This window comes from Serinus canaria, chromosome 3 (assembly GCF_022539315.1).
Source record: "Serinus canaria isolate serCan28SL12 chromosome 3, serCan2020, whole genome shotgun sequence".
Classification (NCBI taxonomy): domain Eukaryota; kingdom Metazoa; phylum Chordata; class Aves; order Passeriformes; family Fringillidae; genus Serinus; species Serinus canaria.
In genome coordinates this window covers 20,738,752-20,766,714 of record NC_066316.1, presented here as the reverse complement: position 1 = coordinate 20,766,714, position 27,963 = coordinate 20,738,752, and the positions used below count along the sequence as shown (strand labels likewise).

At 35.7% G+C, this 27,963-nt stretch overlaps 1 protein-coding gene across 1 annotated transcript in view; it reads right to left on the bottom strand.

Moving 5' to 3' along the window:
• USH2A (usherin) overlaps positions 1-27,963 on the bottom strand; it is a 371,525-nt gene that overhangs the window by 290,855 nt on the left and 52,707 nt on the right. The window contains exons 11-15 of the mRNA XM_050972284.1: positions 21,686-21,881; positions 17,782-18,423; positions 12,193-12,376; positions 7,009-7,172; positions 2,974-3,132 (exon numbers count right to left, since the gene is read on the bottom strand). Of these exons, the coding sequence (XP_050828241.1) occupies positions 2,974-3,132; positions 7,009-7,172; positions 12,193-12,376; positions 17,782-18,423; positions 21,686-21,881 (1,345 nt within the window). The remainder of the gene's footprint in view (positions 1-2,973; positions 3,133-7,008; positions 7,173-12,192; positions 12,377-17,781; positions 18,424-21,685; positions 21,882-27,963) is intronic.

Here is a 27,963-nt window from a genome sequence, read left to right as displayed (position 1 = left end):
CCCAGCATGATTCCTGGTAAAGTTATCTGTTGCTCTCTGTGACCAGAGAGCTGCTGCCACACCTACTTTCCATTATTCTTAGTTAGCAGTTTTTTTAGAATCTTTTTCATACCAATTGCCATTAATTGCTCCTGTGCATATCCCAGAAGCAGTTACACATTTTAGTCATCACAGAACAGTACGAATTTATGTACAACCACAACACCCTACATTCTTTTGCCTTAAGAAATAGTTAACATTGACTAATATATTATGTGTCAGAGCACAGATAAAAATAAACTTTTGCAAAGCAAATGAAGTGGATGAAGCTATTTCTACATTCTCTCTGTATATCCACACTGGCAAGCCAGCCCTGCCCTGATTACAACTTAAAGAAGAGGACTACAAAACTCTTAAGTATTGTTAGATATTCAACCTTTGACACTGTAGCACAAAAGCAGCAGAGTCAGCCCAGTAATTGCTTACAGTACTTCAACTCCTTATAGCAATCACAACATTATCACTGGAGTCCAGCAATAATGAGACCATGTTATGTCATCTTCAGACCTTGCACACCATGGTACTTCAGGCAGGGCTGGGGAACAACTCTCAACAGCTGAACAGTGGCTGCTGAGACCTCCTTGTGTATTAGTAGTGAGCAGGCAGAAGATGCAGCAGGATCTCCCCCTGCACTTGGCACTGGTGAGGCCCCACCTCAAATCCTGTGCCCAGTTCTGGGCCCCCACTACAAGGAAGACATTGAGGTGCTGGAGCACATCTAGAGAAGGGCAGTGGAGCTGGTGAAGAGTCAGGCGCACAAGTCCTGTGAGGAGCTGCTGAGGAAGTTGGGGTTGCTTGGTCTGGAGAAAAGGAAGCTCAGGAGAGACCTTATCACTCTCTAAAACTTCCTGAAAGGAGGTTGTAGCCTGAGGGTCAGGCTCTTCTCTCAAGTAAGAGGATGACAGGAAATGACCTCAAATTGAGCTAGAGAAGGTTGAGTATTTGGGATAAGGAGATTAGATATTAGGAAAAAGATATTCATGGTAAGGGTGGTCAGGCTTTGGAATGAGCTGTCCGGCTGTGTAGACTCAAGATGTCTGGAAGTATTCAAAAAAAAAAGATGTACTTGAAGACATGGCTTAGAGGTAACATGGCAGTGCTGGGTTCATCATTTGACTTAATGATCTTAGAAGTATTTTCCATCCTTAATGAGTTTATGATTTTGTATTTAGTTACATTTATAAGTAATTAGAAAAAAACTCATTTTGGAGTTAGAATTGTTAGTAACTTTAGAGGTTTTTTCACATTTTAGAGCAAGTAGTTAATTTTATCCTCAAGACAAAGACCGTCTGGGAAACCTGAAGCTGAGGTTTTCCAGAGTTAAGAAAACACTGTTTTGATTGGGCATTCTGCAATACTATCATAGTCACCATGCTGATTTTCTATGGGAAGTTAATTTTTTTTTATAAAACCCTAATTTAGCCATAAGATAATGTTAATCCACTTGTACTCTCACCTCATAAGCATTACAAATTCCAAACTATACTAAGAAAAAAAAAGCATTATGAAATTTTCTGTCAGCATTAACAATGTATTTTCAATATCCAAACACCAGCAGATGATTTAATATCACTAATCAGGGGGATTTCCAGGAAATGTCAAAAATGCCTTTTGAAACCAAATCAGTGTATTTAAGAAGATAATGTTTTGTTAAATAGAAACATGTTAATGTCTCATTATCCAGTTAAATACATCCAGAATTTTTTTTGCTTTCTATAAAGCAGAAAGAAAGAAATGTAGGTAGAATCATGAAATAACATCATCAATGCACTGTTTCAAGTACATTACTAAATAGATGTATAACAATGAAATATCACAGCTTTTCTTTTAAAATTCATATTTTTTACTAAAGTTAGGCCTTTAAACCAAATTAAGGTGTTAGAATATTCTCCATTAGTTCTCTAATTTTTTTTAATATTTCTTTCTCTCAATCACTTAATCTCATGCTTACATGGGGTCACATACCTTTCCTCACAGTATGTACTGCAGAGTGCCCAAAGTCACAATATAAGCCACATAGTAATGAACTGTAACACTGCAGCATGAACCAAAACATAGAAATGTGAGGTGCATTCCAAAGATTCTGGGCTTCCATTGAAAAATAGTTGGTTTTTTTTTTCTCTCCCCTCCAGGGTACACACCAACAACTAGAGAGACTCAACTTCTGCAAAACAGTAATGCTGCATTGGTAAGAAACTGCAACAAACTGAAGAAGCTCCTAGAAGGAAGGTCAAACCTTAGTGGCATTAAACCACACTCGTCCTCTTAAAAAAACCACTTGTGTGCCATGTATACATACAAACAGTATCCAAATCCACCTCCTTTTCTTTGCTAAGTGGATCAATTTTAGCACAAAACGGCCTTTTCATCTTGGACAGAGTGTTGAATCCTTTAGGACTGCCTTCTGAGGATCCCTTGGCAAGCCTCAACATGAGAGAAGTGGTGCTGCTAAAGACAAATCAGGAGCTACACTGATAGCTTGACAGAAGGTGCTAAAAGTTAGAGGCCACAGAAAGCTTTCCTATCTGTTAACAGTTTAAAATCAAGAAGATGAAAATAGAAGTTTAAGCATATTATGGTCTCTTCTGTTCACCTTAATTCTTTATCTGTGACTTTGACTCTTAGGTTTTGGCATCTGTGTATATTTTCAATAAATACTTTTGCTAAGTCAATTTTAAAGCTTTTCAGATTAAAAAGTAAATAGTTATTAGCCATTTTGGGTAATTCCATTTGCCAGATTTTAGACTAGGGCATTCATTCCTTTCAAGCAAAACTAGTAACACAGAACAATAACTCATTAAAGGGAAACAGGATAATATATTCAAAACCACAGAGAATGATGTTGACAGGAATGAGAAATAGCTAAGAAACACCACACATAGACATAGATATACACACACACAAATACAAAATCTTTGATGCAACCTTACTTACTATAAGGATGGTAGTCTTCAGTTGTATAAATTTCTTCTTCATCCCTATACAGCTGGTAAATAAGCCTGTTAGAATTTGGAGAGTCAGGGGAACTCCATGAAAGATTGATAACAGAGGAATTGAGAACTTCTCCTGTAGGAGGAGGTTGCTGGAAAGGAGCTAAAACATACACAAAAACTGAAGATGTAAAAATCAAGGTAATCAATCATCACACAAATTTAGAGGAAAATGCAAAGAAACTGCTAAGCATTCTTCACCGAAAATACCCTTTGAGTAAATGCACAGTCACCAGGGCAAGACACTAATAGAATAAACCAATCCATCCAAATGCTCTTCAACAAAGCTTTTTATCCATGAAAAAATTTAAACAAATTATGAGTAAACTTAATCCCCTTTTCCACCCCCAAATAAAGCAAGCGTTTTCCAAAGAGGTGGGGTTTCCTTTAAATGTATTTCAAGATCTTTATAAAATGAGAACCTGTTTACATGGTCACTTTATTGAAGTTTCTACATCAATTAGGATTTATTTTTTCAGAGGATTCATTCCATTTTAGCACGGACCAGGCATAAACTCCTCAAGTAAAATACAAATGGAAAGTCCAACTAAGTCCAGATTTTACTGAAGTGTTAAAATAAGCTTACTTAATATAATGAAATCACAAAAACATAAAGGGTGAAATTTTTAAGTTTATTTAGGCAATTCACTTCCATTTGTTTCCAGTGAAATTCAAATCCATGAGAGTAAGGTATCTAACAGTTTAAGAAATCAGCTTGACATGTTAATTTGCCAAAATTTGACTCTCCTACTACCTCCATTGACTTTGAAAAATGTGCTACCTAATTACACTTGTTTCAATAAAGAGAAAAACAAAAGCCAAGTGCCTCATATTAAGAAAGAGGATTCAAAATCTCTTCTGTGGCTCTTCTGTCATCCAAATGTGTGACCATGGTCCTTTCTAAGATAACAGCTAAAACTCAGAAATTAAACTTCATATACATATATACACACATGTTAACATCAACATACATTTTGATGGATGGACTCGATTATCTCAAAGGTCCTTTCCAACACAGATGATTCCATGATTCTGTTTTATATTATTATTATTCAGGTCAGAGCATGAGTCCACAGCTTGCTGTAGGACCTCCAGTAATCCAGTTACACTGAGTCCCTTACACCATGCAGCAGCACAAAACAAGACAGGTCTGTTTTGGCAGATAGTAACTGCTATCAAAGGCAGACTGTGCCATCTCCCCATCCTCTTCACCAAGGGAGTGGGGATCTAGAGGAAAACATTTTTCTCAAGGAAGAATAGTCCAGGGCAGCACAGAAATCAGCACATGGAGTAAGGTACCAGGAGCTGGATTCAGAACCACCAATTAACTTTCCTGCCCTACATTAAGTATTATAGGAGAACATCAATATTTGAAGCATAGATTTTATTGTCTTCTTTTTATAAACTATCATCCTCTTCATTATGTGGATATTTGCTTAGTATCACCAGAAGTTATTTACTAAAATCTGTTCAGCCAAGCTAACAGGAGACAAGAAGCAAAGAATGAAGCTGCAGACAGAAAATATCATGAGGACCTCAAGCCACACAAGCGAGACATGTAGAGACTTACACCAAAATCAGTGGGCACACTATATACAGGTTTTCAACACAAATCTACAAAGTGAGCTGAAGCTCTTTATTTAGAGTAAGATGATGAAAAGCCCTGCTTCAACTGCAGTCTCTCAGCCAAGAAATAGAATAAAATATTTCTAGAAATCATTGGATTGAACTAAACACAATCATAATCTCCCTTTAGAATGCATAGGTTGTTCTGCAGCCAATCTGCAGCTTTTGAGTTCATCTCACTTAGGAAGTAAATGTATGCTAAAGTGTCTACAGGAGTTAAGTTTGAGAATCAGAGGAAACAAGTGCTCCTAAATCCCTTTGGCATTTAAAAGAATTTCTCTCCATGTAATGTATACTTAAAAGACTTGAGCAATCACAGCAATTTACCAGCATCACCCTCATTCTCCACTGGTAGTCTCACACTATTGCACATTGCTTCCAGAGGTTTGCTGGTTTGAATTTTAAATATGTAAGCAAAGTACTTTATTGCACACTTTTGTGCAGCATCTAAGATACTGTAAAGTAGAAAAATAATGTTCTTAAAGAACACTATTTGGACAGGACTGCAACTTACTTTTGCTTCCCTTGGCAAAGACTTATAACCAGTAATGAATGTGTCAACAAAATACTGATCTGCAATGAAAATAACTACAAATCCCTAACCAGGCAAAGTTCCACATGTGTGCAACAAGTTCAAATATTTTGGTATGAATAACCAAAAGACTCCAATTGCTATATCCTCTATGTCCAGAAGAGGACTCCGCTTGTCATTTAGAATACTGCCTGATGTCCTTTTATCTAACTAAAATCTGTTATATTATTTCTCTATGTCATACTATTATTAATCAATTTTATAGTTGAATTGCTATTGACCTTCATCCAATGTGTATCCCAACACAAATAAGTAGGTTGGCTTATGTTTGTAAAGCACTTTGAAGATGAACAGCATCATAAAAGTGCCATGTATTATTATTATTACACATTCAGTTGAAACATCTTACATTTTTTAAAGAAACAACAGGGCAATCGACTGCCTGAACAATTAATAGATACTGTGCTTTTTACAGAAGAGTATGGGGAAAAAGGCATGAAAACTATTTAAATACTTCTAAACTTTGAGGAAAGCTAAAAAAAATTGTCTTTGGAAACAAATCATTCTCCTTAGGATATTTATGACCTTTTATAATGCTGTGCATTCTACAATGCCTATTATTTGAAATTTAAACTGGTTTACAATTAAATACAAACTGATATCAAAGTGAGAGCTATCTCTACCTGTAAATACTTTGTGCATTTACATCTCTGCTTGCAAATCTATGGTTTCCACATATCACAATTATGAACATAATATAAATACCCATGCAGAACACACAAAAAATTTCTTATTGAAGGAAGATCCAGATGCATATTACAGAGATAACCTGGGAATGTCTAACCCTGTTGCTGCATTACACATGGCTACCTGAGCTAGCTGTCACAGTATGACCAGTGTGGCCATTATTAATTAAGCCTGCTGACAAAAATGTCCAGCTAGCACTTGCAGAGCTCCTCACTCATTGCTTACAGGATTTCCTAGGCTGGGCTGTTAACTGTGTATGGCAGTAAGGTATGCCACCAAAATGTGACACAGCTTTTCCAGAGTGAGCTGAGCTCCTTTCCACATTGTCTGGCATTGCATAGCATGATGCCCTCAAAACCCATGTCTGAACATTGACCCAAAGAACACCTTAAGTACTGAATTTCTTATGACACATACTTTTGCCTTTTCTTCTTTAATAACTCTGCCAGCTTGGAGACTGTGTGCTGGTGATATTGATATCCAGATGTTCCACTGCAATTTGTTTCATTACAATTTATGATCTGACCCTCAATATCACATTAACCCCACCTCACACATGCCAATTTGTTACATCACATCACATATTTTCCCAAACTGACTGAAAAAGTGCCCCAGGAGAAGAAAGGCAAGGCTACATTGCACTGAGGAGAACATTTGCAATTAATTACCAGGAGTAGGTTTTCAAAAGACCTCCTGTTCTTCAGACCTTCTGAAGGCAGGTGTCCTGCCTCCTGTCAGTGGCAGGACAGGGGACTAAGCTGTAAGTTGTACTAATGCTGTTACATTCTTGACTAAAAGATGAACTCCAGATTAGTCACTACAAAGAAAATGTGCAAGGAAACTATGGGTTGTCCCTGGGTTAAACTACAAGCCTAAGGTGCGTATGACACAAAGGATTCTATACATCTCTCTAGAAAACAATGCTACAATATATTAAAAATTACCCAAACTTCAGTGACGCTATATTTGGGAGTGAGGAGGGAATAATTTACTGCTGACCTAACACAATACTCACTAAATCAATTAAAAACTTTAATTTGAAAGACATGCTTTTAAGACCTAACATCCACTTACTTTTACTGCAGCCAAAGAGGTTGTGGACATCCAAATTACTGGCATCGGGAACACAGCTGTCACATTTCAAGCCAGTTACAAATTGTTTACAAACACACTGTCCAGTAACAAGATGACAAGTCCCACTAATGGCTCCTGCAGGATGACAATTACAGTGCTGACATCTATAAACAAAAACAAATCAAGGAAGTCATCAACACACATCAACACTTCAGTTAAGCACAGTAGGGTTTTGTTTAAAAGATTCTTGGGTAACATAATTAAAACATCATAAACAGTTCAGTAGTCTGAAACAGAGCAGAAAATCTATTAGTCTGATTAAAAAACTTACAAAAAAGGTGCCCACTATAAAAACAAATATTTCACTGCAAGAATAATATTATAATTTAAATAAAAATGGCTTAGAGTTAAAGAGCTTTTATATATATTGATCCATACACAAGCTGGACAATAATGTTCGTTAATAACCACATTATGCACTCAGTCCTACATCCTTACTCACACAATCTTTCTTGAGAGCTGCTGAGTTCGGTGATACATATGTAACCAGCTGAAGAGGCTCCTGCACAAAATAGGCAGCCTTCTACCTCAGGGAATACTACACTTTAGTTGGAAAAAAATACATCAACTAATAATTTCTTGCCCACAAAGGCAACTAAAGGCTGAAAAAAATTACATGCTGTGAATAAAGGAGAATGAATGGTGACCAAAACTGAGAGGAAAAAAATTAAAATTAAAATGGTGACAGGAAACAAAACATTAGCAAAAATACTAATATTGTAACAGAAAGCACAATGATTTTGCAGCCTGAAGGACAAAATTTGAAATAACTACAGGAAATAATTAATTAAATCTACAAGGAAATTATTTTTAAATAAAAAAAGAACAAAAAATTTTAAAGCACTGGTATCACACAAATGCCACGCTTCAATTCTGTAAATCTCTCTGGCACCGGTAAAATACTTTCAGGATTAATTTATGCTTTGGCTTTTGCATGTGAAACCTCTTGTGATCAACTTACTCTTCAACTGATACACTATTTCCCCACTGACACTCATTTATAGCATGGATACCGATGTCAGCTTGTACAAATATTCAAAGAGTTTGAACATGTCAGAAATTAAGCAAAGCAAATAACTACAAATATGTAATGCTACCCCTTGCAATACAGACTACCATTATTGCTCATAACAAAGTCAACAATGGCAAATAAAACTTCCCCCTTTAGATTCTCATTTCACTATATTTTAATTGCTGCAGACTAAAAGAGATCTGAAAAGCCATGTTCTGGGAAACAGGTGGGAAGGTACATTGCAGCTAAAACATACTGGGAAGTCTGCACTTCCCTCCCCTTGTACTGAGCTGGAAAACTCCAGTCCTCAGGGCAAAAGCAACATCAGCCTCAAGGGATTTTTAAATTACTGCAAATGCCAGGTCCCAAGGTGATGAAGCAGCAAAAAGAAGACTCCAGAGAAGTCCAAGGCAGTCATGCTCTGCCCCCTTTATTCTGCTAACCCTAAGACTAAACAAGAGTCAATTTATATTTGGCTGATCTTTCTTTGGCCAGACCTAAGGAAATATGTGGTGGTGCCCTTACACAAGTTACTTTGCCATGTTCCCAGTCACCACCATCACACCTTGGTCTGTATCTCCTACTATCCTCATGAAAGCAGAAAAAAAAGGTGAGTTCAATTATGCTTTAGGTATCAGCTTTTAAAGGCAAGGGAGAGAGGAGGGGAAGGTGGAAACCGTTTTCACATTAGGACACTGAAATTCAGGTCAATAATCAGTGAAATAGGCATTAAATGTGACAGATTTTTAAACAAGCTTTAGGAAACTCTTCACATACATTTTCTGCCTATCACAGAGCTCTCTGTATTAGAGTTCCTTTACTCCACAGCAGCTCGTGCTGTGTGATCTCCTGGGGAATCATTCAACACCCTTAAAAAGGCTGATAAAAGCTAAAGCTGCAAAATAAGCTGCAAATTTGTTTTATGGACTAATATCCTTTTGAGAATAAATAAAATACATTCTCTCTTGGAAGCCACTATACTGCAGTTTGCTATCTTTTACAGTCAAGAGAAAAGGGCAATTTTTTTCAAAAGTCTTTTCATCTACAGACAGTGAATCCAAATCCCCCTTTAAACAGAGGTTTTGTTTAGAGTACTTTAACTAAACCCAGTTAAGTTACAAAAAAAAATGCTCAGTAAGACAGTATTTTATTATTATTTCATAATTTCATTACATGCTGATTATTTAGTAGGGGGGGATGTTAACAAAAGTTTCTTGATAGATAAACAGTAAGACAAGCTTCTCCTATTGTTCCTGTATATTGTTGCATCTCTTATGAATAAGGGTCTCCTGATTATTCTAGTTTTGATTATCATCACACATGACAATCAAACTCAACACCCATAGAGTCACGGTGACTGTTCTCAGCCTGGCAGGGTGGGGCTGTTCCTTTCTGCTTGTTGCATTTTCTAGGAAAAGTGTAGGCTCCCTACTTTCACCTATACTGCATGAGGCTCCTGCTCCTGCAAATAACAGCAGCTATTTTACCATATTCTGCTCCATGGGATCACACAGTGTTTCTGTGTAATCACATACATCATGTTCTTTAACTGCAAAAAACTAGAACTGGATTTATTGTTAGGCATAGTTCATGCTTTTCAATCAGAATTAAGGATTCAGTCAATTATGAGTTTTCAAAAAAATTCCAATTCTTTTAAAAGATAAGTAACTTTTAATCATGTGAAAAATATTTGCAGTATTCTTGTCAAATGCTACTTTTTCAAGGTACTCTAAGTCAAACATATTTGAGTTTTATTAAAACAGAATTATATATAATCAAGGAAAACAGACTTTTAAAACATGGAAAGAGAAATGTCATGCCAAGATGAATTGTGATATTGATTTTCTGAGGATAAATGGTTTTTGTAATATTAATATAGAGAAACCTTTATTACATTGACTCTCTAGGTGCAGTTAGAGCCTCTCCAGCAATCTGTTTAAAATCTTCATTTTTCATCCTTATGGGAAAACCTCACTTGCTAAATGGATTTCATAAACAGCAATCTGTCAAGATATATATATAAATAGATAAACAATTTGTGATGTTCATTGACCAGTTCATTATAGTAAACAATACAGAGGTAAAGCATTTCAGATGTGTACAGATGCTCACAACCATTACAGACCTGCTCAGATTGCTGCAAACACTCAGTATTCCTAATTTGTTAAAAGCCAAGAAATTTTTCCTGCTTCATAACCTGAAATGCATTAAAGAATATGGAGTTCCTGTTTTATCTTGAAAACACCACAAAATAAAACAGCTCACATATACATTCAGAGTGGGAGAATTTTAAAGCCTCAAAATCTCTATCAGTTTCTGCTTCTTTTGTGCTACTGTGCAAAGACAGATATGTCTCTGCCACGACAGATAGCTCACATCCTTTTCTGTCCTTAAAAGACACTTGGAGCAAGGATGGCTTAAATGACCGGGCAACTTTATGGAGAAACAAAAAGTGTATTACTCTTTTTATGAAGATATTAACAGTTAAAGAAATGGAATAAAATAGATTAACAAAGACCTGCATTATCATTGTCAGTGGATAAAAGTTTCTGCCTGAGGAACAGAGGTACACTGCCCAAGAAGACAACAATGAAGAGAGCCAAGAAAATGCAACATAAATTTCTTACGTTAATATAGAAGCAGAGTAGCCTTCAATACTGCCATGAGGATTAACTAGGATTAAGGAATTAAAGCCAATTCAGATTCAAATCCCAGAATTCTAAAACTTTGTATCTTTTCAACAAGGTCTGGATCTAGATAATTTATATTTCCACATTTTGAATTGCAAAAGACAGGTTAAAGTGCAGGTATTTGAAAGCCAATATCTAGCTCAGAAAAGCTATTGCTTAGCACAAGTGTGCTAAAACTGAGGGGCAAAGGGAGAATCTATTCCAAGTAACTAAAATAAAAAGGTATCATTAACATTAAGAAAAATATATTTCAAAGGGAACTTTAATATTACACAGACTTTATTTCTCACCATTAGAAATGACAGGAAGTGAAAATAGGAAGTCCTTATTTCCACAGATTACTTTATGGCTATTAGCAGATGCCTCTGTGACCCGAAACAGTAAAAAATAATTTAAAAATTCTCCTAATGAGTGACAGTAACATAAAAGTTAAAGTGAAAAATCTGCAGCATAATGTCAAATATATGCAGGATGACATTACTAATCACTGCCTAAAAGCATGTCTACCCAACACTAGTTAAAGGAGAGGAGCAGAGGGAGGGGAAGGTTGTACAGATTTTGCTTTTGCCTGTGGTATGTGGGTTTGGTTTTTTAAAAGGCAAAAATACCAAATATAACAAAACAATTTAACACCATCAGTCTGCATGAAAAGATAATAGCATAAGAGCTGTGCAATCTTTCTGAACAATATTTTAAAAGGAAATTGAGATTGTGAGAACTAGGCAAGAAAGATGATCCTGGGAAAAAAAAAAGGTAGTGCAATAGTTGAAGTAACAGTGCACTACACAGATATGTTTTCCTCTTATAATCCAGGGAATCCATGTACCTAAAGATGCCAGGCTACATTAGAAACACAATTTACTTCGTGGCACATAACAAAATGTTGAAAAAGAATGCACTGCTTCAGAAATACAAATTTTAAAGAGTAAACGTGCAGTGAATATTTGCACTGCTGTTACCAAAAGAAATTTGGGAAGTCAGGGATATCTGTAGTTTTCCCCTTTTCTCCCTGCCGCCACCCATTAAATCTTTCTGAAATCTTCAATAGCATTCACTAGTTGTAAGAATGGCAAATTAGCTGCATTCTAATAGTCAATGCTTAACACCTCAGAAAACAACACACCTTACTGAAGATGCAGAGAAAACATGGGGAAACAATTAACAAATTGCTCTAACTTAGCCTTATACACCTTTTATGCTGTTATTACTTAAATCTGTAGCAAAATTTCTATTTCCTTCAGCTCATGGGAGCACAGGGGACTGTGCAATGTATCACATGTAAATCAGAGTGCTGGCATGAACTCATAGAAGGATTAACCTACCTAGAACACATCTTTCCATTGTCACTAAACCCTCGACTGAGCCACGAGGAAAAATGAAACAAGGTGGTTATAAATGACCTGTAAAAAAAGAAACACTCACCTCCCTGTGACAGAGTTAAATCCAAAATAAAGTTCTTTGCAACTTTCACATGTCCGTCCTGTTACAGAGGCATCTTGGCAACTACATTGGCCAGTGAGTTTATCACAGATCTGATTCACAGAACCAGCTATGTGGCACAGGCATGGCAGACAGCCAGTGATGCTGGATGGAGAAAAATAAAAACCTGCAAAAGAAAGGGATTTTGAGAATGTTGGTTCTCTCTATTCAGACTCTTAGCCAGCGCAAATGCAAAATGAAGGGAGTACATGAACATGTCTGTGGGGATAGAAAAGACCCAAGGATGTGAAAAATACTCATGGAATGCAGCACAAATGGTAGAAACAAAAAATAACATACAGAGAAGGGATATTTGTCCATTCCAGCCTGAGATCTCAGCTCTAAAAATGGCCAGCTGCAAACCATAAGAAATGCACATATCTTCTTAAGAATGTCTCTTCATTTTTCTCAACCAGTGGTTGAATTAATCCTTGAAATAAGATAAGTTATAAGAACAACATAATAAATGTTGTTCTTTGGAAAAACAACATTTGATGAGCATTTCTTATTTATATTTTACTCCTCTTTAACATAGAGCTTGTAACCCACACAAATACTTTCACAGAAACTAAGAAACTGAAAACAGAAAGTTACTAATCTGGTATTAAACAGCTTTCACCCTCAATTGTGTTCTGTTCGTTATTATTTCAGATTATGAATTTGAGCATTCATTTCACATTTCCCACCGTACGTTTGGAATGATTCTGCTATGCCATCTTTCATCCTATTGCCCTCACAAGCAATCTTTATTTATGCTGATATTTAGCTATTACAGAAAAATACAGTTAGATACAGTTTATACACCTCTAATCTGGCCATTCAAGAATTTACCCATTATTTACAACCTAACCTGAAGTTCCTAATGAAAGATCTTTTACACACATTCTCTTAATGATGCTGTTCCACTTGCATAATCTATTTCACAATGTATGGACTTATTTCATTGTAATAATTTCTTTCTGATCAGAAGACAATTCAAGTAATGGCACACTAGTAGAAATATAATTACATACATTTCCAAAACATTTTCTATTTTTTACCTGATTATTAATAAATATTTAACTGGTTTGTTCTCACAAGTTGTTGTTCTCTTTTTTTTTCCCTCCCCCCTTGAAAGAGTACAGTTTATTTAAAATGTAGCAAAGCTTGAGAGCTCTGCTAACCATCCTGGTGCCAACTGTATTAAGAGACACTAGACAACAACAATTACCAATCTTGGAACATGAATCCTAAAATAGGGCCCTTGATATGAGTTTATTTCCCTGAGCTGGTTGCTATTAGTTATTATTGTACAACTTCAATAGAAAAATTTCAGCTGCTACCGAGATATGCAGCATTTGCACAGATTTCTCAGACACTTGCCCTCTCTCCACATCAAGTTCAATCAGTAGTTTCTTAGCCATGTTCTCAGCTACTGAATATTTTTTCTGTCCAATAACTTCCCAATGTCCTGCTTTATAATAAGTAACCCAAAATTAGATTGTAACATGTCATATTGCCCAAGGCCTTATTATTTGTCTTACAAGAGATAGCTCTATATATACACCCCTAGGGTGGTATTCTCTGTCTTTGAAGCAGTGCTGCACTGTGAGTTCATATCCAAATAGCAGAGAAACTAAACAAATTGAAAACATTAGAATTTTACTGCTCAAATCTTTGTTCAAGTTTAGCCTCTGGTCCTCGGTGAGATAAATCTCAAGTGGACAGTGAAGTGATATCAGTCTCCAGTTAACATACATTCGCATCATAAAAAACCACGCTGTTGGCACTTTATTCCAGAGAGGCCCCGAACTGAGGCAGCACAGAGAGCAAATAGCCTGAAGTTATTAGTGAGGCAGCATGTATTATCTCCTGCTGCACTTCTCTGCGCTCTGCAGTGCCCATCCTGTGCATAAATACAGGACACCATTTCCCAGCAATGTCACTCCTGAGCACAATGAACAACTCCACTCAAAGAACCAAACAGGAAGGCTGGAAACAAGTTGAAGCCTTGGACTCGTGCAGAAGGTCAAAGCACTTCTTCAGGACCCACTTTATAGCTACAGTAAGTGATAATCACTCAGGCTAAACCAGGTCCTTGTCCATCTGAAATTTTGCACAGAACTATGATTCCATGATTTTTGTATAAAGTAACATATGAGAGAAATCTATAATGGGCAAATAAGCACATCTCCAGAAAATAAATTCATTTGCCCTGAGCAGGAGCAATTATTACAGCATATACTGCTTTTATCGCAGCAGTGAAATCACTAATTATAATCTATACCTTAGTGTTAAACATCCTGGCTCTCCTACAGCCACACTGCCTACACTGCCATGTAGAGCAGTGAAGGATTTGGTAGGATATTTTTTATTATAATATTTTAGAAATGCTCTAAAACTTTCTGTACACAATTACTTTTTCCCAGAAGGAGCAGGTAGAGGCAAAACTTTTTTTTTAAAAGTGTGGGATAGAAAAATGAGAAAAATTTCTTTCTCCAACTAATTTGTGAGTAAATTACCATGATCAAATATAGAGGAAAAAGAGGAAATAAAAGATTAAAAATTCATATTGTTTGTCATAATCATTATTATTTACTTTCACCACCTAGAATTTGACTCCACCTAGGGAAGAGTAACAACTTAATGCAAGCTTAATTTACAGCAAGGTTAGAAGGGCTCATAAAAGTTGCTTTATGAAGGATCCACTGTTGTACAATAGAGCCAATTTCCAATTTTAAGACAGCCACCGCAAATCTCTCTGAGATCTATGTATGTAACTAGTATTATGGTTATTCTTTTTCAGAAGTTTTCCAATTCAACCATAACTGATCACATTTGTCAATCAAACACACTTTTCAAAAGGAAGAATGAAAGTCATAGCAAAGTATTCCGCTTTTTTTTCCTAATCATCCTCTCAGTATTTCTCCCACCATACAGAGAAGGAACACATGACCAATTTCTTAGCACTTTTACATCTTTACCATCTATGGCAGTAATGCTCATTCCTTAAGCACAGGCTGGGCTTCAAAATGCAGTTACCCGCAGAAGCAGTGTTGTCACAATATAATTCACGTTCTTCTGGCCAAGAGAGGTAGTATGTGCACAAAGCCTCAATACCGGTGCACACACATTCTACCAGTTCCTTTACATCTTTTCCATACTATGTAGCATTCTATCAAACCTGTGGTTATGGAGTAAATAACTTACAAAGCAAAATGTCTTTTTACACCTTTGCTGCTCTTGTAACAAAATCCAAGAACTGTGTGGAACAGGATTGCACAAATCCCAGCTAGCAACACTGCTCCAGAATGAGGCAGGGACAAAATGCTCACAATGGTTTGGGGGACGAAGAGAACCTGTGTTTTGATCACTGCGGCCTAGGACACCTCAAAAGCAAGTTTCTGTACAAGGTAAAACTGCTCCTTCATTTTGTTTCAGGCTAGAATCAAGCATTCCTCTCTTTGCATACATTATTAGTCTAAAGAAAAAATAAATGTACACCAATCTACCAAAATGTTACTTGTATGAAAACTGGAGGTCATGGAGACAGCCTAACCAATGAAACACATGGCTGAAAGCACCAAAAAGTGCTTTAAGAAAAATAATCTCTATATAATACAATTTCCAAAAGCTACAACCAGTTTGATCTTTCCTCAATTGGCAACTCTTCCTGCATTAAGATTTTTGTAACTGCTCAAAACTTCTCAGATTTTATCAAAGCACGTAAAAGATATGCTACACTGGGACATTACTTTAAATGCCACTTACCTTCTATCATAAATTTGAAATGTCCCAACAGATACAGAAATCCTCAGTATGTTTTCAGGGCTGCCAGTATTAACTAATTTGTGTGTGCTTTTATTAGTCTGTGTTGGCTACATATACCCTTGGAGTACATTTTCTTATACATCTGGAGTACCTTTTCTTATCTTTGTACCAAAGATAAGAAAAAAAAAAGCCATAGGACATGTCTAAATACTTGAAACCAATTTAAATCTTCTATATTTCTATATAGAAGACTTTTTATATTCTTCCCTGTTTGGGAGAAAAAAATTTTTTGGCACATACTAACAAAGAATATTTTTATAAAAAATATTCTTATTTCTTATATTTATAAAAATTATTAAACATCTAAAGAAGCTCTGACTAAAACAGCAAAAATAGCATGGCTCACTGTGTTCTACTAAGAGCAATACAGTAGTTTTACAAATATATGAATTTACACTTTCACCTGCAGCAGAGAGCTCAGTGCTCAACACATATATACTTAAAGCTATTAGTTAGAAAATTTAAAAATAATACTTACACAAATACTTTTTTTAATTATTTCTCTTTTTACCAGGAACTATTGTGGGACTATTCCTCTGAGTGTCATGTAAGCTTTTCTACAAACCAGCCTGTTCACACTATCAATTAAACCTTTTTAAACCATTTAGTTCTGCATAAACCCTGGCCTTTCTTTCCCAAGGACAAGGGCGGTCACTGACTCGGGGAGCCTTGACATCACTCCTCTGCCGATCTCTGATTAAGTGGCTGCTACAGAGGGTTAGCAGGTCAAACAGCACTGGAGGAAGAACTAAGAAAAACAGAATGCTGCCTTATTTATTAGTATATGTACCTAAAATAATTTAAATGAAAGCATTTTAAAAAATACTTAATGGAGGTTAAGCAGCTTTTTTAACCTCTGTTCAAATTATTGAATGGCATATTAAAACCAATGGAGCTATAATGTACCTTTTAATGTGACCTGCTACTTGAATAAATTGCATATGTATTTAATTTGAACTAAATCTATCTGCTTAATATTATGATGAAGGGTAGGTTAACGTTACCTATAGTTTCACTATACCCACCTACTTTTTAAAACAAAAACATTGAAATATAACTACAGACCTCCCCACTTACAATGAACTTTTAAACTCTGTTTAAAAATATGGCACAAAATCTTGAACAAATATGTAGCAAACTGCAAGTATCACCTACTTGTAGGGCCAAACTGTAAGCAGTCCTTGTGCAAGCCAGCACAACCCCAACACAGCAAGGCAGATGAATGCTTTCTATGTTGCATGTTTGCCAGCCTCATCGAAGTTTAAGCAACCATCTCTGTGCCTCCTGCCATGCTCAGCTTTATGCATGAAGTGCCCTTCCTGAAGAACATGAACTCTGCCTTCCAAATCCACATTTTTCATGAGGATAGCTGCTGTTCATTAGATTATGCCAATTTACCTCTTATTCAGAGACTGGAACATGATTATTCATATATTTTCTCAATATCTAGAAGTAGCCTAACCTTATTTTGGACATGTTGAAACTACAGAGATAACACAAATTATACAACATCTGAAAATCGAATAAATATTTGGTGGTGATTAGGAAAATAATGTTTCCATCTCACTCACACAGTTAGGAAGAAACAGAAAAATAATTATAACATATGTCAGAGATATGTCAGACATGAAGCTATCCAAACACATACTAAAAACTGCAAGAATTTATAAAAAACAAAGCAAAACTTACTACATCAAATCAATTGTCCTCCTGTTTCCTTACCTGGTTTACACTCATCACACCTCCTCCCCTGGCGCTGAGGCAGACAGACACACTGCCCAGAAACGTGGTCACAAGCTGTTCCTGCCAACGTGCCCAGAGCGTCACAGTGGCAGGGCTGGCAGCCGCGGGCGTTGCTCATGCTGAGGTTGTACGTCTGCAGCATGCACTGACTGCACCGAAGGCCAGTCACACCAGCTTTACAAGGACATTGTCCTGTCGCTTTGTCACAAAGCAGAGAGCCGTTTACTGTCCCTGCCTTCTCGCAGTTACATGGCAGACAAAGGAAGGAGTGACCTTTCTGCACTCTGTGGTACCCATCCAGGCACTCATCGCAGCGCCTTCCCCCAATATTTGGTTTACACGCACATTGCCCCGTCCTCGCGTTGCACATGGTTCCCGAAATGGACCCTGCAGCATCACATTCACAAGCCTTGCAACCAGTTACATCCAGCCCATAAAAGTTGTCCATGCAGGTGTCACAAAGAAGCCCTTTCACTCGTTCTTTACAATTACACTGTCCGGAGAGAGGGTTGCAGAATTGGCTCACTGAGCCGTGGCTGTTGCACCAACAAGGCTCGCATCCATCTTCATTAGAATATCTAAGAGCTTTAAATCCAAAATTGCAACTATCACATCTCAGGCCTGGAAAGAGAAAAGGAATTAATAAAAAAACCCCAAATCTTAAAAGCTATTAATTTAATTTTTAAAAAGTGTAAGTATACTACAATGAAATAAAAAGAAAGAGAGGACTGATTCTTTGCCAGCATAATTAACAGGAGTGACGAGACTGCACAAATCAATTGAATAACTGTGGCATCCCAAAAATCTGTTTACTTTTCCAATCTGCTTCAGAAGCAATGCATTTCTGCTGACCTCTTAATACAATTTAAGATACTTCTGCAAGAGATTCTCTGCAACATTTCTAAGACAAAGCAGAATTAATCTCCCCCAGAACAGCACCTGTTGCACAATCAATGTCTATGTGAACGCTTCACCCTATATTGCAGAAATGCAATACACAGAGAATTGCACTAGGCTCACAATCTGTTCTGATAATAGATTTATATATTGTATTAAAAACATTAAATTTACACTGGAACAGCAAAAGTTAGACTAACTATAAAAAATTATTTGCTTAACACCATACTTCAGTTTTATCATTGAATGCATTTATGTTAGTCTTTATTGTTAGCCCTTACTGAAAGCAGAAAATGTTTTCCATAATCCAAAATGAAATATTTTTATCTAAATGTATGATTTAGTTAACTCCTGCAGTACATTAAAATATAAACTGTTTTCTTCATGCTTCATCCTGTAGTTTTATTAGTTTTGATTTCAAAGTCAATGCTTGCTTTATCCGTGCCCCAAGGGATGGCATTTATATGTTAGTTTATAAAACGTACATTACAAGAAAGCAAACTAGATTATTATACGAAAAATGCAAATTCAGTTACGTATTTTTCCCTTGCAGAGGGAAAATCCTTCACTATGAAGCTGTGACTTAATTGTTTCATATAGGAAAATATAAATACAATCTCCTAGCAAAATACTGTCATCATTTTAAAAAAATACAAAACCAAAAATACACCTAGCAACTTATATGTAGAAAAATAAAACTAAAAATGGTAGGGAATGAATTATATATATGGATAAAAACTCAAAATCTCCAACAGAAGGCGAGTTCCTTTAACAGTGATGAATGACTCACCTAAGGCATATCATTTAATTTCAATAAGGAAAATAAAAAAGGACCACTATTGCTGCAAATTTTAAAAATAACTGTATTGTTAACAAGAATTATGACTCATTTTGAACTATTAAAATTGGTCTACATGGATTCATATCATATCAGTTTTTAAAATATGCGCAGTGCTTATTTGAATATGCCATACATATTCCTGACAGGTAATCTATTCCTAACGATACTGAGGAAGGCCTACAGGGCATCACATTCAATGTTAACAAGTACAGGGGAGTTAGCACGCTTGGCATTTAATTCACATTCTTCTACCTTTTTATTCTAGATGAATGACCTACTTTAATAAAATTATTGGTGCTAATGTATTTTACTGGTGATAGAATCATTAGTAAGATTTAACAGTTGTGTTAACTCTAACAGTTCATGTTTCATAACATTGCAGTCCATAGTTGCATTTTTCTGTTATTGTGTTTGTTTAAATAGATGAAAATGGCAACAGACAGATTGCTCTAAAAACCAATTTAGAAATCCAAAGATGAAAGTCCCCTGGTAAAGTTTGCTGCACATGTTTCAAAATATGGAAGCTTATTTACAATTGGTTTAGAAAACAACAACAACAAAAAAAAAAAAAAAAAAAAAAAAAAAAAAAATCTAGTCTGGAAAGAATTGGGTCTTTATCCTGCAAATACTTGCATAAGTACAACCCCCCATCATAGCTACAGCTAAGTACAGAAAGCATAGATCCGCACTTGCTTCTTTTTTTCAAACTATTTCAGTGAAAATAAAAACAATTCTTAATGTTTACATCAAGGGAAGAAAATGTAGTATGTAGATAACCAAATACGTGAGAACCAGACTGTGAATTTCTTGTCTGCCAAACTGCCACCGAATTAAGAAGTGTTTTCACAGGTTCAAACGTAAAATGCAGGCAATGAATATATAATTAAGAATGCTCTGAAGTCCTTTTTCTTGAAGGTAGAAAACGGGTTTAAGATGCAGAGGTTTTCTACTCTTAGCATCCTTTTCATTGTATGAAAAATACAGCATTCCACAGGAAAAAGGACTGAAACAGTTCAGGCTTCAATCTGTTTAGAGCTATTTTCATTATTGGTTTTTATTCTACATTTTCTTCTTTCTTTTAATTTCCAAAAGCAACAAAGACAACATTACAAATGACTCAACATGCACAAGTGAGGGTATATATAATATCAAATACATTAACATGTACTTGAATATTATTAATGCAAACGAGAACCTGGTAGGGTGAGGAAAAAATAGATTACTAATTCTGTTAATAACAAAGCATAAGAGGAATTTTTCTTTTTGAGACATATGTATAGTCTGAGACATGTACAGTTACCATGCAAGGCTCACTTTATCAGGAAATTCTCCTTGCATAATATTCCCATACATCAACATTTCAAAGTGTATTATATATACTGTGTATTTTGGGCACTTGATAAATTTTGTCCTTATGTGGCTGTGGCTCCCCTCAAATATGCTGGAAGTAATAAATTGCTATAATCAAATCTAATTTCTGAAAAATACCTGTGGGAGTAACAAACAAAAAAGCACGTCGTGTAAAAAAAATGATAAATAACACAGAAGGTAGCAGTTTATTATAATCAGCTTGGCATTGAATTACAAAATTAAAATTATGTGGCCCTTGATAACTAACCCTAGCTATGTACATGATCTGTGGAATTATGTTGACTTATTTTGCATTTCATAGGAACAGTTCAAAGAAATATAATAGAAAAAAATTGATAGATTTATCACAAAGGACCCTGTAGCACAGAATATTTTGAGAAAAAATCCATTTATTTTGGTCTATTAAGAAAACTAGCATGGAAACGATTTGCTTAGAACTCATTAAGTACAAAACATGTTGAAAAAGTGCTAATTTCCTAAAAGAAACATCTACACAGTAAGCAAATTACATTATTTCCGTGACTTATTAGTATGGAGCTATGTAAGCTAACATAGCTATGCCATAAAGAAACTTCTAAAGGGTTGATTAAACTAAGCTTCAAGCTGTAGATTGATAGAATTATTAAATTAATAATTTTTCAGCAGTTAATTTCATTCACTTTTGCAATCTGCCTTCAGCAAAGAAGCTTTCTATACCTTTCATTTAGAAACCAAGTGTGTTTTATTTCCAGAGAAAACAAGAAAAATGGCTCTGAACTCTTGCATTACACATACCAATAACATTTGCTTTGCACTTGCACTGTCCTGAATTTTGGTGACAGGTAATATCTCCATTGACTGTCCCAGAGGTATTACAGTTACAGGGACTGCAGCCATCAGGGTTTGACTGTTGCAGATTGTAGAATCCTTCCTGGCAGTGATTGCATTGTCTGCCAGACACATGTCTCTTACAATTACACTGGCCTCCAATCTAGAAAGATACAAAATATTATAGAATGATGAACATATCTAATTTTAGATGATACATTCATTAGCAACAAGAATGGGAGTATGAGTCGGGGGAGAGAAAATTTTAAATGGAACAGAAAAAAAATAAGCCTGTGAGCATTTTTTAATTTGTTGAGAGAGAGGAAAAAAGAGAAATATTGAACAGAGTGTAAACTATTCGACTTTTAAATAGACTTTAAAAGTCCTATTCTTTCAAAACAGAAGGGAAAAAGAAGTGAGTAAACAATGCAGCCGTATTTACTATCTGGACAGAGAACCTGCAAAGAATATTTACAAAATTGCATTGTAGATATGGTGACTTTTATTAAAATGAATAATTTTTTCCATCACAGTTACCGTAAAGAATATCATCTTCAAAGGTCAAGTTTTGCATTTTTTTGTTCTGCCCATATGCTTATTTATTTTAGTAAAAATGTTAGTTAAATAAGAATTAAGTAAAATTGAAAGTTTTCTTTTTTTTTTCACTCATCCAAGGTACATTTCCTCTCCCTGGCCTGAAGGATGTGATCCAACAGTTCAGCAACTGAAACCCTCTCCCTCTTTTCTTGGTTCAGCTGGGATCCAAACCATTTCACTTCAGTGGGGGTATGTAAAGTTCCTCACTCTATCCCTAAATGTGCAGCATTGCTATTCAGAAGGAGCTGACACATCCTCTGTTACGCCTGGACCATGATCTGGGAGTACAAGTCTCATATCTTGTGCAAGATTAAAGGGCTCCTGAAAAGCTACCTCAGTTTCAGACCTGTGAAAGGCAGGGAAAAGCCCCTATCTTTATATTCATCGCTTTCCAATACAGTGGGGAAACCAACCACAGGGAAAGGGCAACACTACAGGGACAGAGAAACAGAGACATCAGTTAATGCACAAAATAAAAACAATCCCAGGGAGTCAAAGCAACACAGACATGGGAATTGGCAAAAGTTTTGGGATTCATGATCAAGGAACAAAACCTAACTTTTCCAACTGAAGTGTTCTAGGAAATGCAGAAATAAAGAAACTGCATAATTAGGAATTTTCTTTGGCTCAGCTTACTTTTTTCAGTGCAAATATTTAAAATACAAAAAAGTAAAATAATTCAAAACCAGTATTCATCTATGACATGAACAACTATAGTTCAATGTACTTTGCCTTTAATTAGCTACTGAACAAAAATTTCTCTTAACAGCTGTGTTTTTCATCTTTAATCCGTAAGTCGAGCCAAGCTGAAACAACAGGAGAGACAAAGCTACTGGCAAGTTCCAATTAATACTATCATCATACCCTCGAAGCTAAAATGAAGCTCAAAGCTTTATTAATACTAAATAGAGTATTTCAACATCTAAAAGTAAATTCTCAGTGCAGGAAATATTGAATAAAAAAGAAGTATATACTCCTACCCTTTCCTCATAAAAGGATTTCCGTAGTCCGTAAAATCTCTTTGATATGACTTCTTGGTAGAGATCTATTACTGATGTATTAGCCTTATTTTTCAGGAAGATGTAGATATTAGAAAGGCATGACAACAGCAAGTATGAGAAGAGTTAAAAGACCACAATAGCAGAAAACACAGCAATAAGGATCTTCAAGTTAATTTCCTTTTAGACTGGATTTGATCTAGATATTTAGTGTATTATAAGAGAGCCAGTCATGCATCACAACCATTCATCAGAGAACTCACATGTGAAAATCAACTCTGAGTTTAATCCTAAATGAAGAAAAATACCCAGCTTAATGCCTAACTGTAAAAGAAAAATTTTTGTGCTCAGGATTGCAGCATACCCAAGCTACACAACAGCACTCAACTCATGCCCAAAAAAAAAACTTGAAGTTACTCCAAAAGCTACCCCAGGAAGGAAAGCATTAAATGTGAAATTTCATCCTAAATAAGTGAAAGAAAGATCAAAATAGGATAGCTAATTAAGAGAGGATAGCCACCACCAAATTTTAAAAACTAGAATAAGGCAACACAAAAATGAGCATTTAACAAGCAACATGCCTAAAGCAGGAAGGAAAAAAAATTAATTTCAGAAACAAAGGAAGACTACCAGAGAATCAAGGCAATAAATAATTAAGTGGTATGATTAGCAGATTCACAGTAGACATTGGAACACTTCACTAAAAGAGATGTGCAACATCAGTAACAGGCTATCCAGAGGGGATGTGGAATCTCTATTCCTAGAAGTATCAAGATTTATCCAGACAAAATCATGACTGACTGGACATAGCACTGACAACAATTCTGCTTGGAGGAGAGCAGATGACCAACTAATGCTTTTATGATTCTGGGTCGCATTCAGGAAAGAGAACCACAGCAGAGATCCCAAAGGAAATCTTCCACAGCTCTTCACCATGAAAGAGGTGCTACCTTTCCATATCAGGAGTGATTTTTAAGACTGATTTAAAACCAAAGAAGTCAGAATAAAAATACTTTAGCAAAAACTCATCTGTTGAAAAGTGACTGTACATAAGACTCAAGTTCTAGATGAAACCAAATATAACATTACTGAAATACTTAATAATTGCTTAAATAAACACCAGCAAAAGAGGAATAAAATTATGTCATTCTCCTTAAAATGCTGTAAGGAACTTTCTGAGATCTACATTCTAGTAGGCTTTTTTGTATTATCACTGTACATTCTATTAGAAATTTTAATTCTATATTGGAAAAGATTGGTACTTTTTTTCCAAAAGGAAATCATGCTACATGATACTACTACATTTCTTTAAGTCAGCAATATCTTAATATATCACATGCAGTGAACCAAATGGATTATCAAAAAGTCAAATTAATTTCTACATCAAGAAATACAAACAATGCCTGGGAAAAACCAACACTGACTACAGGTAGACAGTGATACGTCCAAAATCAGTTATTACCACTCAAGGAAGAAGCTATTCAAGCTGCTCCTTTTCCCCTACAAATCATTTGGAAGCTCTGAAGCAGTTAAAAAGGCAATAGGAATACTGTGATTATCAATAAAAGAACTGAAAATTACACAGGACATCACACTGTGTCATAAAAATCTGTTTTGTATCAAGATTTTACATAATTTGCATATCTGGTTACCCTCTGTAAAATAAAAGTGAGTAGGATAAGCAAAGATAAAAATGAAAAGAGACTAAAAACTATACAGTTTGGAAATAAAGGACTGAAATGAAGGGAATACGAGGCTACAAAACCATGAGTGTCTTACAGAATGAATACTCTTTTCTCAAGATATAAGACAGAACACCTAGGAAATTCTAAGGAAGTAAACTTAAAGGAGTTACTTGCTTTAAAAAAATTAGGTAGCTTAATTCCATATGTGGAGACCAAACATGTGGCTACTCAGATGAAAATCCTGAGTTTAGCTCAGGTAGCCCTAAACCCATAAATAACTGAAATCTAGAAAAGCACATCACAGCAGGATCATGCTTCTGGAAATCAGAAAAGATATTGTGCTAGATTAGTCTTATTTCATACATTAAAGTTGTTCTCATCCTGAATACCTGGAAACCCATGGCTAATTGTGAGCAAATGGTAGGTATTTCCAGATGCTACAAGTGAAATATGTAGATTACTAAGTGCTAAAAGAAGCAAAGAATACCAGGATCTTCAACATAATATTGTGTCAAGCTATTACAAGGAGCAGTAACTTTCATCACACATGCTTCCAGAAAATGTACATCCTCAAACTTTATCCTAACAGAGTAAAAAAATTGATGCTTGAAGAATAACTATAAATCCTCAAATGAGTGAGAAATGTCTGGCCAACTTAAAAATTTAAATTTTATCCAGGAACCAGACAACAAAACCATTTGCAGATCTCCCTGTAAAAAGAATATTTGGACTTAATCTGGGCAGAATTTGATTTAAGAATTAGAAATATAGAAAAACAGTACTTTTAATTTCTCTGTACAGAGAAGCACCAAAATAATTTGTGAAATGCTTAGCAATGAATACTGTTAAAAGAAGCTGAACAAGCTGATAAATGTTTATAATGCTGCAGAAATAGGTGTACCACAGGTTATAACATGAAAATCTACATCAAAATGGGGAGAACAAACTATTTCAATAACTACATAAAAATCCAAGTGAATTATAAAGCAAAAAGGCTATTTTTGTATCATTATTATTTCTGCAAATCTAGCTTTCTCTGTAAACTATGGTATCATTGAAAATATTGGTAGCAATGACTATTTAAAGGGTTTGTTAACCAGAATTTCACCAGTTGGTCACTGAAAATATTACCGGAACTTCCCCTCTTCCCTGATTCAAGTATTATCTGCCATTTAAAGAAAAATATTTCAATTTTTTATGACCAATGCTGGTTATAGAAGAGCAGAAAGTATTCTATTCTACTGTTACTTATGCCCGAGAAGCCTGGTTCTGACCCAAATAGTCAGCAGACACAACAGACTGTGTATTAACATGACCATCTTGGTACTAAATCACTGATGGAAAATATCTGACTGGATTGTTCGCTCTGAAAATTAACCTGGCCGAGAATTACTACCAAGTGGTGGTGTGTCTTGGGACCTCATAATTCCAATTGTTATTTGATACAGAAAATCACTGATGCTGAGTTCATATGTATGCCTTGTGTCATTTATAACTTGCATGCAAAATACACATTTTTATATCCTCGAGTGTAAACAGTTACTAACAGTAATGCCAGCAACCTTCTCCAGCCAAAACCACAGCTGCAGACTTGTCCTTAATCAGAAATCCAACTACTTAATGTTCCTGAATTTTAGGTATACTGAAAGTTCACCTGCTTCAGACTCTTATGATACCACTCTGTAACTGAGGGACATTTTAACACATTACATCTAGAATGACAAATTCAAAGCGAAGCCTGCTCAGCAACCCTTCTGTTACTAGACTAATACACGGACTTAAAAAGAGATTTAAACACATATTCCAAAGTATTGCCTTAATTTTTCACTAGATTACAGCAAGCTGTTTAACTATAGCACTCACCTAGGAGATCTTCAAGATGTACATATCACAGTAATCAGAAATGTAACTTCTGACTACTTAAACTCTTTTTGGCCATACATATTCTTATATTATAAAATGCAACTTGCTGGAAAAATCATTTGCCTAAGCCTTTCTGAAAGTTAAAAATCAACTCTTTTGTCTTGGATATGTTTGTAATTTCAAATTGCTATTCTTTGGTTCTGTAATAGAAGCAATATAGTGTCAAAAACATAATCAGAAAGTCCAGTTCTGGACAATAATGCAATATGAGGCTGAATATTAATGAATTTTTAAGAACTGACATGTCAAGTTTCTTTTTCCAAAGTTAACTTCTAGTTTTTTAAGCCCAAAAACTCCTGAAAAAATAATATTTTATAATTAGCCAAGTCATTACTAATTTTAATTATTTACTTTCTACCACAGCAGAAGCACCTTCCCTTGACCCACTGCAAGTTTCAGGGCGTTGCAAGACCCAGCAGTATATTTAGGTCTGGCATGAAATTCTGCCATCACCAATTTTGCAATTGACTGGTACCAGTCTCAATGTTCTGCCTTTCTGATATAAATGCTAATAATGTATTTCTCACTATCTTCTTTCTTGAGGCAAGTCTGGCAAGGACCCCAGCATCCAGTTGTCTGCAGTCTCAGGAAGGGGAAGCAAGGGGGTTGAGGACTTTTCTTTTCCTTTCCTCCAGTTTAGGAAATGAGAACAGTACAGTGTGCTGGCTCACACACATAGGTTAATGGTCTGACACCAAATACCTGTGAGTATTCTCAGGATGTTGGCTTTGGGAACTGAAAATTGAATAAGCAGCAATAATGAAGTTCCTTTGCACTCCCCTGGTATCTCTTCTTGTCATCACATATGATGACTTTCAAAAGTCAGTAGCTTTCTACTACTTTTGTTCAAAACATAAAATGAGGCATTTACCCTCTGCCCACAACACTCCAAGGGGTGGGAGTAGACCAAATCCCACAAACTCTCGCTGAAAACTAGCATTTCCACTTCATAAAATCCATCCAAAATAAAGCCATAGAATTACTGAACATAAAAAAGCTAATTTTCCCTCATTTTAGCAATCTGGTTAAAGGCCTCCCATTA